The 14,306-nt window shown below is 27.9% G+C and overlaps 1 protein-coding gene across 1 annotated transcript in view; it reads right to left on the reverse strand.

Annotated features, from left to right (window-relative positions):
- Positions 1-259: 259 nt before the first annotated feature.
- LOC135962107 (sialin) overlaps positions 260-14,306 on the reverse strand; it is a 30,282-nt gene continuing 16,235 nt past the window's right edge. Inside the window, exons 2-8 of the mRNA XM_065513849.1 lie at positions 7,662-7,851; positions 4,213-4,355; positions 2,136-2,372; positions 1,564-1,869; positions 1,211-1,490; positions 905-1,146; positions 260-833 (exon numbers count right to left, since the gene is read on the reverse strand). Of these exons, the coding sequence (XP_065369921.1) occupies positions 675-833; positions 905-1,146; positions 1,211-1,490; positions 1,564-1,869; positions 2,136-2,372; positions 4,213-4,355; positions 7,662-7,686 (1,392 nt within the window). The 5' untranslated portion in view covers positions 7,687-7,851 and the 3' untranslated portion in view covers positions 260-674. The remainder of the gene's footprint in view (positions 834-904; positions 1,147-1,210; positions 1,491-1,563; positions 1,870-2,135; positions 2,373-4,212; positions 4,356-7,661; positions 7,852-14,306) is intronic.

A 14,306-nucleotide genomic window follows, 5' to 3' on the forward strand; every position in this document is an offset into this window, starting at 1 on the left:
ACCCAAAATAAAAATAAATAAACGACAGGCTTTTGCAATTCAATCATGATATAATCTATCAATATTTAAAAGAAAAACGCACTGATTTTAATCAAAATACCAAGAAATATTCATGAGTTTACACTTTCAATACAAAGAAATCGGTATTTTGAAAGATAAACGCAAAATAAAAGAGTCTTTTATATTTGCAATTAATTAACACTTTAAATATAAAACGTGGCCGTTAACTCAATTTTGGCACCATAAAAATAAACAAAAATTATATTTTTATAGTGAATTAGTATTATTTATTTGATTTACTATTTATTTACTATAACGTATTTATTGTATTCATATTTTTCTTTAAAAAAATATTAATAATTTTAACACTACACAAAAATGTACATTTATTTAACCTAAAAAATATTGACTAATAAAATAGCAAAATTAACACTTACAAATAAATTAAAATTTGCAATTATTTATATAAGTTAACTTAAAACAGAGAGAATTAATTAAGGTAATAATAACAAAACCATAACTTTGTGAATTTATGGCGAAACTTTCTAGTTAAGTTTTGAAATCAAATATCATTTTCAAAATATTATAAAATTTTTAGGTATAATGTCTATGCACAGCACTTAAATTTGAAAAATACTCTTAAATTAATTTGTTTAGAAAGGATTATTATCTTCTTATAATTTTGTATTAACAATTTCTTCCTTCGAGGCGGTGTTATCCAGCTCATTCCATTTTTGGATCTTACCCGAACCAAATACCCAATAGATAAAGGCGGGTATTATGTAGGCAGCAGCTCCAATAATGAAAACATAATGCCACTGTTCGATGGTGTTCTAAAGAGAAGAGAAAACCAAAATTTAAATTATAGATTTAATTATAGACATTTTAAAGTAATTCAACTTACATTTTCTTTGGTAAAAGCGGCCACTATAATGGGTGAGAAGATGCCAGGTGTAGTGCCCACACAGTTGATGATGCCATACAAAGTACCCGCATAGTTGGGTGCCAAATCCTGGGAATTCTGTAAATTAGTAGCAGTGGCGGCTCCATTGAAACCCAAAGATACAGTCATAATGGCTATGCATACATAAGGATCCTTGCCAAAGTAGGCCAAAATGATCAACAAAATACCGGGTATAACATGGGCTATAAGTTAAAGCAATATATTACTAATTGTGCTTTTAAAATAAGAGTATTTTTTAAAACTTACAAGGCAAACAGAAAACTTTTCTCATTTTGGTGACAGACAGCCAATTTTTGCGTCTTATTAAATCGGCTACCGAACCAAAACCAAAGGCACACAACAAGCGAGCCACATGGGGCAAGGAAGACAGGAAACCGGCGGAGGCTAAATTGAAACCCAATACCTCACTTAAGAATTTCGGAGTGGCGGTGATCAAAAAGAATAGACCCCACATGCTGCCATAATGCAAAAGCATCAAAGACCAGAAGGGCATCGACAAAATCAAAGCCTTGTATGGAGGCCAGCGCTTTAATTAAAAAAAGTAAATAGAATTTATTAAATATTAAATAATATTATTAAAATTATATAAATAAAATTACCTTTTTAGTGGAAACGGTATCACCCAAACTCTTTTCAATTAACTCACGTTCCTTTATGCTAATGGTTTTGTGGGCAGCAGGACTTTCGGCCACAAACACGAACCAGGCCCCAGACACAATCACCACAAATATGCCCACCATATAGAAGGCCCAATCCCAGCCCATATTCTCAATTATCAGGCCACTTAGGGGCCAGGTTATCACAGTACCAAATGTGCCACCCATTAAAGCGGCCACAAATTTACCCTTTTCATCGGGTGGAGACCATCTGGAGATCAAACTGTGACAGCAGGGATAGACAACGCCCTGGAAAGAGAAATTTAATAAAAATTTGTTATCAAAATGAAAATAAGGTAACAAAATAGAAAAGTTCCAATAACGTGCACAAATTTGAGGTTAGAAAGTAAATTTGTTTTTAAACACAATTTCCTCACTTGACAGCCAGTTCACTTCCTAACTTGAAATTAAAACACCCTTTATAAACTTAATTTAACAAATATGGGAACTAAACTCTTATTATGGACAAGTTTTCTTTTAAAATTTACAAACACTCCGAAAACTTGTGTACTTACCGTAAAGAAACCTATGGCAAATCTCAAAACCCACACTGCCCATTTGTCCCAAGACGCCGCCAAAGGTGTTAAAGCTGTTAAGATGCCAGCAACGAGACAACTGTAACCGGCCACTGGTTTACCGCCTAAATTTTCAGCCAACATACCAGCAGGCAATGATGTAATCATATAACCATAGAAATAGGCACCCAAAAGCATGGCCTGATCACTTTGAGACCAATTGTAACGGGGACCATACTGCAATAGAGCAAAAGATATAAAATTATTAAAATTATTTGGAATCAATTTAATATTTAATTATAGAAAACGGAAGTAAAGATAAGCAAGCATATGATAAATAAAAGTAAATAATAATTTTTCAAACATATATTTTATTTAAATATGGATTTTAAGGTAAATGTTAGTAAAAAACAAGAGAGCTATGCCGAATCTTATACACCCTTCACCAAATTATACTTGAAAATACAAATTTTAAATATTTTTAGGTAAACAAAATTAATTTTTTTTTCCAGTTGTTTTTTTTCATTTTTTGGAAAAACATTTTTTTAATTTTTTTTTTAATATTTTAGCTAAAAAAAACTTTTGGTGAAAAAAATAAATTCGGATTAAAAAATATTTTTTCCGATTTTGACCCATTGTAGGTCCAACATACTATGATCTTATATACGTCGTTGCAAAGGTCTTTGAAATATCTGTCCACAGTTGTTTTTTTTAATTTTTTGTAAAAAAAATTTTTTCAAATTGTTATTTAAAAATTTTTTTTTTTAAATTTTAAAAAAACATTTTTTCCTATTTTGACCCATTGTAGGTCCAACTTACTGTGATCTTATATACGTCGTTGCAAAGGTCTTTCAAATATCTATCATTAGATATCCATATTGTTTATATTAATGACATAGTAAACCAGATATATGTCAAAAATCGAGGTTGTCCTGATTTTTCTCCTCATATCTCAGCCATTTGTGTACCGATTTTGATGATTTTAAATAGCAAACTTCTCGAAAGCATGTCTGACAGATTTGGATCCCGAAGATATCTGGGGTCTTCATAAAATTGATTTCAACAGACAGACGGACATAGCTTAATCGACTCCGCTATTTATAAGGATCCAGAATATATATATACTTTATAGGGTCGGAAAATTATATTATTAAATTACAAACGGAATGACAAACTTATATATACCCTTCTCACGAAGGTGAAGGGTATAACAAGAAACAAGACAACAAGAAAGCTTCACCAAATTATACTTTTTAAAATAAAAATTTTAAATATTTCTAGGTAAACAAAATTTAAAATTTTTTTATCAAAATTATTTTTCCAATTTTTTTAAAAACTTTATTTTTAATTTTTTTTTTTTTTTTAATTTTTTTAATTTTTTAAATTTATTGGTGAAAAAAAAAATGTATGACAAAAAAATTTTTTGGGAAAAAAGTAACGGTTAAAGAATATTTTTTACGATTTTGACCCTATGTCGATCCAACTTATATACATCGTTGCAGTGGACTTTGAAATATCTATTATTAGATATCCATATTGTCTACTATAATGACATAGTAATCCAGATATATATCAAAAATAGGCCACTTGTGGACCGATTGATGTGTCAATCATGTTTGTAAGTAATTTAGGGGCTATGGAATTTTGATTTCAACATATAACGATCCAGAATATATATACTTTGTGGGGTCGCAAAAGAAAAATGTAGAAATTACAAACGGAATGACAAACTTATATATACCCCTGGATCGTTATAGATATCGATATCTGCTGGGACAAAATTCCCATTTAAATGTTCTACATTTAACATTCTTAATTAACAATTAATGTTAAACAAATTTAACTGAGACTGAAATAGGTTGTTAGTAAATTTTTAGTCTCATAGGAAAAATAATGTGTAATAAAATAAAATCTTATCAAATAATTAATTTATAATGGAGGTTCACGAATTAAGTGTTAGTAGTCTATACAAACATACATATTTTATGACCAAAATGATAAAAAAATGCAAATAATAAAATATACATCACAGCAATTGATAACGAGTAACAAACAAACAGGAACGAATTTCACTTACATCTGGTAATACTTCTGTGGAATTTGCATCGGTCTTCTCGACCATGGCAATAATATTTATGGACAAATTAACGCGCATCATGTAGCTCATGAGGCAGGCCATGAATAACATGACAGCTACATTGAAACGTTTCGGTATGTTGACTGGAAATGAAAAGAAAAGGAAAATGTAAGTAAGTACATTAATACAATAATAAAAACAAGTAAGAGAGCTATATTCGGTTGTGCCGAATCTTATATACCCTGCACCAAATTTTACTTCAAAATACAAATTTGAAATATTTTTAAGTAAACAAAATTTTTTTTTTCCAATGTTGTTTTTTTCATTTTTTGGAAAATTTTTTTTTTCGAATTCTTATTTTTAAGTTTTTTCTTAAATTTTAAAAATTATTTTTTTGTTTTTTAAATTTATTTTTTTTTTTTTTGGTGAAAAAAAATTCCGGTTAAAAAATATTTTTTCCGGTGTTGACCTATTGTAGGTCCAACTTACTATGGTCTTTTATACGTCGTTGCATATGTCTTTGGAATATCTATCATTAGATATCCATATTGTCTATATTAATGATTTAGTGTAATTCAGATATATGTAGGTTAAAAATCAAGGTTGTCCTGGTTTTTTCCTCATATCTCAGCCATTTGTAGACCGATTTTGCTGATTTTAAATAGGAAACTTCTCGAAAGCATGGTTGACAGAATTATTTGATTTGCATTTGGAAATTTGGATCCTGAAGATATCTGGGGTCTTCAGAAAATTGATTTCAACAGACAGAGAGACGGACATGGCTTCATCGACTTAGTAATTCAGATATAGGTCAAAAATAGGTCAAAAATCCACGTTGTCCTGGTTTTTTCCTCATATCTCAGCCACTTGAGACTTCTCGAAAGCATGTCTGACAGAATTATTGAAGATTTGGATCCCGAAGATATCTGGGGTCTTCAGAAAATTGATTTCAACAGACAGACAGACGGACATGAATTAATCGACTCCGCTATCTACATATAAGGATCCAGAATATACATATATACTTTATAGGGTCGGAATTATATTGTGGTAATTACAAACGGAATGACAAACTTATATATACCAATACATTTAAAATTTAATTAATCTATTCTAAGCTCTGCTAAATATTAATTGGTTTCAATATTTTCCAACATATTTTATCTAAAAATTCCCATTTAATTACATTTCCTTGCAGGCTTTAATAATACTTGAGAATTATCAAAGATTTCAAATCTTTTCTATTTTAAATTTCTCTAAAAAACATGCAATATTTGCCAAAAATTTAAAAACTCCCATCTTTTATAAAACATCTTGAAAATATACGAAATTTGTTCTCAAAATTATTATTAAAAATAATTATATTAATATCTAAACTTGTATAGTAACTGCAATTACAAAAATTAATTGAATTAACAATAGTTTGATTGTCATCTAGGTGTCATGTTAAACTCAAATGACTCTATTGAAATTGAAAAAACTGAATGCTACCGTAAAATTCAATTCAACACGAGTGGCAATAAAATTATACTATTACTAACTATTTGTTACAAAATTGCTTGTAAAAACTAAAAGTGATATTAAATTACTATTTATTTAACCATTAAAGTTATATAGTTTATGGTTGGAATTTGTTTTTTGTTTGCGATCTAATCGTAAAGAGTTTTTAATTTTAAAAATTATTATTAACAAATTTAAGGGGAGTTTCCATATTTGTGTAAAATATAGTTAGAAATATTTATATATATAGTGGGCGTTTTGAGAAAGTCATATAAATTTGTTATGGGGAATTATATTACTGCTGCTATAGCTGGTTGCAGTAATAGCTAGCAGCAAAGCAGCAGCGTTTTATAAAGTCTCGATCGTAAGGTCTTCTAATTTCTGAATAAAATACCTAGAAGTCTTCCAAATTTAACTGCTTCATTGCTGATATTATGTTAGCTTTTATTGCAAATATCAATAGTACAATCAACTGTCTAAAGCTTTTAGCTGCAAGTAGCTATTTCTTCAAGTTACAGGGTTACAAAAAAAAACGAAATATTTTGTCATTTAAAATATTTGGGCTATAGAGCTGTCATTTATAATAGACTCTTCTTTTTATACCCTTCACCTTCGTGAGAAGGGTATATATAAGTTTGTCATTCCGTTTGTAATTTCCACAATATAATTTTCCGGCCCTATAAAGTATATATCCATCTGTCCATCTGTCTGTTGAAATCAATTTTCTGAAGACCCCAGATATCTTCGGGATCCAAATCTTCTATAATTCTGTCAGACATGCTTTCGAGAAGTTTCCTATTTAATATCAGCAAAATCGGTCCACAAATGGCTGAGATATGAGGAAAAAACCAGGACAACCTAGATTTTTTTACATATTTTTGACCTATGTATATCTACATTACTAAGTCATTAACATATACAATATGGATATCTAATGATAGATATTTCAAACGACGTATATAAGACCATAGTAAATTGGACCTAAAATGGTTCAAAATCGGAAAAAAAATTTTAACCCGAATTTTTTTTCCACCAAAAAAAAATTATTAATTAAAAAAAATTAAAATTTAAAAAAAATAAATTTAAAATAACCATTAGAAAAAAAATTTAAAAAAAAATTACCTAAAAATATTTAAAATTTGGATTTTGAAGTATAATTCCGCACAGCCGAAGCTCTCTTACTTGTTTAGACGTGAAATTGAATAATCTTTAAAGATGAGTATTAAAAATGGCAGATTTATTTCAAATATATTATGATTCTGTCCCACTGTGCTTTTTATAAACACAAAAGTTCATATTGTTTAAATTTGTTTATTTATTTGTTTAATAATATTATTGCGTATAATTTAAAATAAATATCATATAATCATGTTTAAACTATTTAAAGTCCCCCAACTAGAATTCAATTACGAAGAACAAATTTTAATATTCACAAAACGGTCTACTAGCAACAAATATGAATATTTATTTTAAATATTGATATTTGCAATTATACACATGACACGAAAAATTAATTCACATGTGCAAAAAAAAAAATAATGATTTGTTTTTCAGATTTTAAAAGTTTATTTTATAATATTGTTTAAGTTAGGAAGCAAAGCAAAAATTGAAAACATGAAATTCTGCAGCTAATTTAAATTAATTTAAACCCAATAAGCACAAAAGCCCTAAAAATTACAGCACTTGAATATTTTGAATTTAAATTTATTTTAAACTTGAAAAATATTTTAAAAACTTAAATATTTTTCAAGGCTTTTATTGTTCTTTTTTCTGAAGAATGCCATTGATATCGATCTTAAAAAATCAGCACTTGCAACTATTACTTGACTCTAGACTCAAGGCTTGAATTCCAGCAAAAATGCTTAATCGGAACAGAATTTATACAAATGTATGTAATAAGAAAAAATTTGATTGTGAATAAGGGGATAAGTTAGTTATCTAATACTTACAACATGGTAGATTTATAAACGCCATTTTGTTTAGCCTATTTAAAACTAATTTGGGCTGCTGTTATGAGGTATTTGTTAAGGAATCGTTGTTTTAAAAGGAAGAGAAAAGGGTTTCCAAAAAATATGTTTTAATTAGAAACAATCATAGCCACGGATTTTTGTTTTAGTGGCAGCTTCCACACAAAAAAATCTGAAAAAAAAAGAAAAAAAATAATTTTTAAAGGATTTCGAATCAAAATCACAAAATAAAATTTCTTATAAACTTAAAATACGTATTATAATTATTAAAAAAAATAATAAGATTCAAAGATTTTTCAAATTAATCTTATCATTAAAAAAAATCTTTGAAAATTTTACTTCAATCGTGGATCTTTTTATATTGAAAATTTTATTTCAATTGAGGATCTTTTTGTATTGAAAATTTTACTTCAATCGTGGATCTTTTTGTATTGAAAATTTTACTTCAATTGAGGATATTTTTGTATTGAAAATTGTATTTCAATTGAGGATATTTTTATATTGAAAATTTTACTTCAATCGTGGATCTTTTTATATTGAAAATTGTACTTCAATCGTGGATCTTTTTATATTAAAAATTTTACTTCAGTCGTGGGTCTTTTTATATTGAAAATTTTACTTCAATCGTGGGTCTTTTTATATTGAAAATTTTACTTCAATTATGTGTCTTTTTATATTGAAAATTTTACTTCAATCGTGGGACTTTTTATATTGAAAATTTTATTTGAATCGTGGATCTTTTTATATTGAAAATTTTATTTCAATTGAGGATCTTCTTATATTGAAAATTTTACTTCAATTGAGGATATTGTTGTATTGAAAATTTTATTTCAATTGAGGATCTTTTTGTATTGAAAATTTTACTTCAATCGTGGGTCTTTTTATACTGAAAATTTTACTTCAATTATGTGTCTTTTTATATTGAAAATTTTACTTCAATCGTGGGACTTTTTATATTGAAAATTTTATTTGAATCGTGGATCTTTTTATATTGAAAATTTTATTTCAATTGAGGATCTTCTTATATTGAAAATTTTACTTCAATTGAGGATATTGTTGTATTGAAAATTTTATTTCAATTGAGGATCTTTTAATATTGAAAATTTTATTTCAATCGTGGATCTTTTTGTATTGAAAATTTTACTTCAATCGTGGGTCTTTTTATATTGAAAATTTTATTTCAATCGTGGATCTTTTTATATTGAAAATTTTATTTCAATTAAGGATCTTCAATCGTGGATCTTTTTATATTGAAAATTTTACTTCAATCGTGGGTCTTTTTATATTTAAATTTTACTTCAATCGTGGATCTTTTTATATTGAAAATTTTATTTCAATCGTGGATCTTTTTATATTGAAATTTTACTTCTATTGACGATCTTTTTATATTGAAAATTTTACTTCTATCGTGGATCTTTTTATATTGAAAATTTTACTTCAATTGAGGAACTTTTTATATTGAAAATTTTATTTCAATTGAGAATCTTTTTATATTGAAAATTTTACTTCAATCGTGGATGTTTTTATATTGAAAATTTTACTTCAATCGTGGATCTTTTTATATTGAAAATTTTACTTCAATCGTGGGTCTTTTTATATTTAAATTTTACTTCAATCGTGGATCTTTTTATATTGAAATTTTACTTCAATTGAGGATCTTTTTATATTGAAAATTTTACTTCAATCGTGGGTCTTTTTATATTGAAAATTTTATTTCAATCGTGGGTCTCTTTATATTGAAAATTTTACTTCAATTGTGGACCTTTTTATATTGAACATTTTACTTCAATCGTTTCAATCTTTTTATATTGAAAATTTTACTTCAATCGTGGATATTTTTATATTGAAAATTTTACTTCAATTGTGGACCTTTTTATATTGAACATTTCACTTCAATCGTGGATCTTTTTATATTGAAAATTTTACTTCAATCGTGGATCTTTTTATATTGAAAATTTTACTTCAATCGTGGATATTTTTATATTGAAAATTTTACTTCAATTGTGGACCTTTTTATATTGAACATTTTACTTCAATCGTGGATCTTTTTATATTGAAAATTTTACTTCAATCGTGGATCATTTTATATTGAGAAATTTATTTCAATTGAGGATCTTTTAATATTGAAAATTTTACTTCAATCGTGAATCTTTATATATTGAAAATTTTACTTCAATCGTGGGTCTTTTTATATTGAAAATTTAACTTCAATCGTGGATCTTTTTATATTGAAAATTTTACTTCAATCGTGGATCTTTATATATTGAAAATTTTACTTCAATCGTGGATCTTTTTATATTGAAAATTTTATTTCAATCGTGGAACTTTTTATATTGAAAATTTTACTTCAATCGTGGAACTTTTTATATTGAAAATTTTACTTCAATCGTGGGTCTTTTTATATTGAAAATTTTATTTCAATTAAGGATCTTTTTATATTGAAAATTGTATTTCAATCGTGGATCTTTTTATATTGAAAATTTTATTTCTATCGTGGATCTTTTTATATTGAAAATTTTACTTCAATCTTTTTATATTGAAATGTAATATCAACCTAGTACGTCTACATTTGTAGTTTTCCCATTTACGTCACTAATCTCACATTTCCTACTATATAAAAACATAAAATTAGTTTATACAATAATATTGGCACTTTTCCTTAAATTTGTATTAATTAATCTACAATTACCTACCATTAAATTTTAACTAATCTTTTTATTATTGCCTGAATTAATTTTTTTATTATGATTATTGCTTTCGATATGGGTACACGCTTTTTATTGTGGCCTGAATAATTTTGTTTCGAATTTATGGCAAAAATGTTATAATGTTGGGGCGTCATAAAAATTGTTATAATTTTGGCTGGTGGTTATAAATCAAAAGTTCATATTTTATATGATGCTTGTATTTGGTTTTTATCGCATTTTAGTGATTTCTTTTATTTTATTCCAATAATCAGTTAACTAGGAAATTGGTCACAAAGATAATGTATCAAAATTAAAGAGAACTATAGCCAAACGTATTAAACTAGCGACACATTATGGTTGAATAAAAAGGGATCAAATAAAACCAGCCATGGCCAAATATTTATAGAAGGTTTTACTCTATACCGACGCACAGTGGGTCAATCGCAAGTTAGAATACAAGGAGAGATTCAGTGTATCAAAGTTGGGGTTAGGACAAAGTTTTCCTAAACTTGAAACTTGTACAAATATTAACAGATTTCAATGAAAAAATTTTGTTGTAAAGCAAGTACAGAAATTCCAGTTTATTTCACTAAGTTTTCTCTTATAGTTTAAAATATATTTAAGTTTAGGTTTTGAAATTTTTTTTGCCTTAATTACCCTGTCCACTTTGAGAAATTCTCAAAGGTTGGAATTGAAGCACAAAGAAAAAAGGGAGGAATGACTCCAATACCTCTAAATAAACAAAGAAGCAGCCAAAATAACTATTTTAACTTACACAGAACAGCAAAAGGAGTGCTAGAATAGGCCAACTAACCACCCGACCACCGTAGTCAGATAAATTAATTCACTAAAATCTTAATTCTCAATTAAAAAATGACAGCAATTCATTCCATAAATCCATTCCTTACACATAATTCTTTAGTCTTATTCAAAGGATTTTTTTAAATACACAGAGAAAACAGATTCGTGATAGCAACCGAATTTGTTGCCAATCGAATGATTCTATCTTAGTGGACGAATTTTAAAGTTGTGACTACAATATTTTATAAGAGGTAACTAAAGTTTGGTTTCCTCAACTGAAATTCTTCTTTATCAACTGACTTTCTGTTGTTAGAACTGAAAAATTCTATGTGTGCAACCGAATAATTCGATTGGCAACAAATTCGGTTGTTATCTATGTTTTCTCTAGATAATAACCGTTATATTATGTTTTCTCTGTGTAGAATTCATTCAACTTTGAATTAATTCTTAATGGAATTAATTCATAACATAATTCATTCATTCTTTGAATGATTTAATTTTTGTTAATTTAAATCTAATACAAATTGAATTAAAATATTTTTTCTTCATTCAGTATGGTTTTTGTTTTGCTTGTAATAATTTACAAAATTAATTGAAAAAGATGAACTTAAGCTTTTTTATGGATTTGAATTGAAGAAAAATAGAAGCATTTAATACATTTTTAAAGATGTTTTGTAATGGATTTGAATTCAAGACATTTGAAGTACAAAGGAATTAAGCCTATGAATTAATTCATAATGAATATTGTTACCAATTTGCACTAGCGATTTGAATTTAAAGCTCTGTAGCAACGGCTAGCAACATTCATCCTGTTTATAAACATTTCCATCAGTAGAAGCTTCTACTTATCAACAACTTTGATAGCATGCGGTTGTTAGCATTGTTTGAAGGTATGGCAACAATAAATGTTCAAGCTGCGAACATTAACATCGAAAGCTCTAGAATTCGAATATAGTAGTTGTCCCTTAAGATCATTGTAGGAGGTTCACAAAAGATGGCGTGTGTATTAATAGTGGAAGAGGTTGCAGTCGTGAGTGAGTCTAATTTGAAACATCGTTAAGTAAAGACATCAACTGCATCATATGTGGGATCTCTAAACCTCAAAAAGATTTTTGCACGAACTTTGGCCGCCAAACTTTTATTAATTTTGAAATATTTCTCAACACTGAAGTTTTGATCACCGTAACAATATAGTCTGAAAACTATCAGCTATCAAACTGGGTTTTTTCCAACGTTTTATTGAAGTATGATAAACTCCAAAAGCATGAACAATTAAAAATTGGATACCATATTGAAATGAAGCCAAGAGACCTTGAAAGACAATTTTTCATGTTCGAAATGATGCTTGAACGCTATAAAAGAAAATAATGGTTGCGATGAGAAATGGATCCATTATGATAATCCGAAGCGTAAGAGGTCATATGTGAAGCCCGACCAACTAGTCGAATCGATACCAAAGCCAAATATCCATGCCTCTAAGGTAATGCTCTGTATTTGGTGGGAGCAAAAGGGTCCTATATATTATAAGCTGCTGATATCTGGCGAGACAGTCACAGGCAACCTGTATCGAATGCAACTGATTCGTTTGAAGCGAGCATTGACTGAAAATTGACATTGACAGAATATGTGGTCAGATATGAAACCGTAATATGATAACTCTCGGCCACATTTAGCAATAACTGTTAAAAACAATTTATAATGAAGTGGTTGAGAAGTTTCGCCTCATCCGCCTTATAGTCCTGACCTTTCCTCGTCCGACTACTATTTGTTGCGATCGATGCAGAAAACGCTTCACTTTGGAACAGAGTATCCGAAATTGGCCTCAAAAGATAGTCAGATCATTTGGTTCGGAATCCATATGTTGCCAGAAACATGGGAAAAGATGTTTCAAAATAAAAGCTACACAATTTTAAAAAATCCCTGAATATGAGAATTCAAGGGTCATTATTGGCAAAAATCAGTACGTACGTCGTTTTTCCAGCTGAGAAATTCATTTCTAAATAATTTGTGAAATCGAGACAAAATTCATTATCTTAACAAAACTAAAATTGTTTATTTTAATGATTTTTGCTATCATTACTCATTTATGATTAGAAATAAACATGTTCTAAATATGTTTCTTAATCATTGCAATTAATGAAATAACTAATTATATTGTTACTCCGTTGAAAAAAAACAGTTGTTCTAATTAAATACAATTCCCTGAGTTTTAAAAGAAAAAACATTATAATGATTTTAAATTAAACACAAAACATTCTATATACTAGATATATTTATTTAGTTTAATGTTATGCCTCAGCAAAAACCATAAGTTTTTTTGTAATAAATTATTAATATTTTATTTAATAATGACAAAAGCGGGATGTATACTAAGTAAGACAGGGGGAGATAAATCGTTTTAAATTAACAAAAAGTTAGAATTAGCTAAGATTCAATTAGTTATAGTGATACTTCTGGAACGAGAGCCCTCAAGGCATTATATAAAATTTGAATATAGTTATAAACCGGTTGGAATATATTGAGATATCAAAGATATCGTTAAACCAGTGATCGACAAACAAAGAAGATAGAACTGTATTGTAATCTGAGCAGCTATTGATCGTTATTTTTGTTTCTTTTTTGATGAATTTTTGTAAACATCAGGGGGCAAATTTTCGAACTCGTAATCGAAATAAATTTCGAACGCTTATTAGTGTTCGAGTAAAAACGAACTCGATAACGAACGAGTTATCGAGCAAAATCATTATAATTTTCTATACATTTTATTCGATATCGAATAAGAGAATACTGCGGTAATTAGCCCCCAGATCATGTAAGGCCCCTGGTGGCTATAAGTGTCGATCTTTTCTTTAAACAACGGAGAGAGAATCTCGCATCAGATTATTCAGAAAACCTTCTTAGATGTAGCATGAAATCAAATCGGTAAATTTGTTGGATATTTTCACATCTTTTATTGTTGAGATGTGAACTATTTTTAGATTTCCTTCCCTTTTTCATACTTTGTGAATTTTTTTTTACAATTTTCGTGCGAATTTTAAAAATCAACAAAAAACACTGTAAAACATTTGCTGGCATTTGTTTCCATTACGTTTCTTCTTTTTTTTTGTTCATTACTGCATCTTAAAGTTTGTAATAATCA

This window comes from Calliphora vicina, chromosome 5, assembly GCF_958450345.1.
Source record: "Calliphora vicina chromosome 5, idCalVici1.1, whole genome shotgun sequence".
Lineage (NCBI taxonomy): Eukaryota > Metazoa > Arthropoda > Insecta > Diptera > Calliphoridae > Calliphora > Calliphora vicina.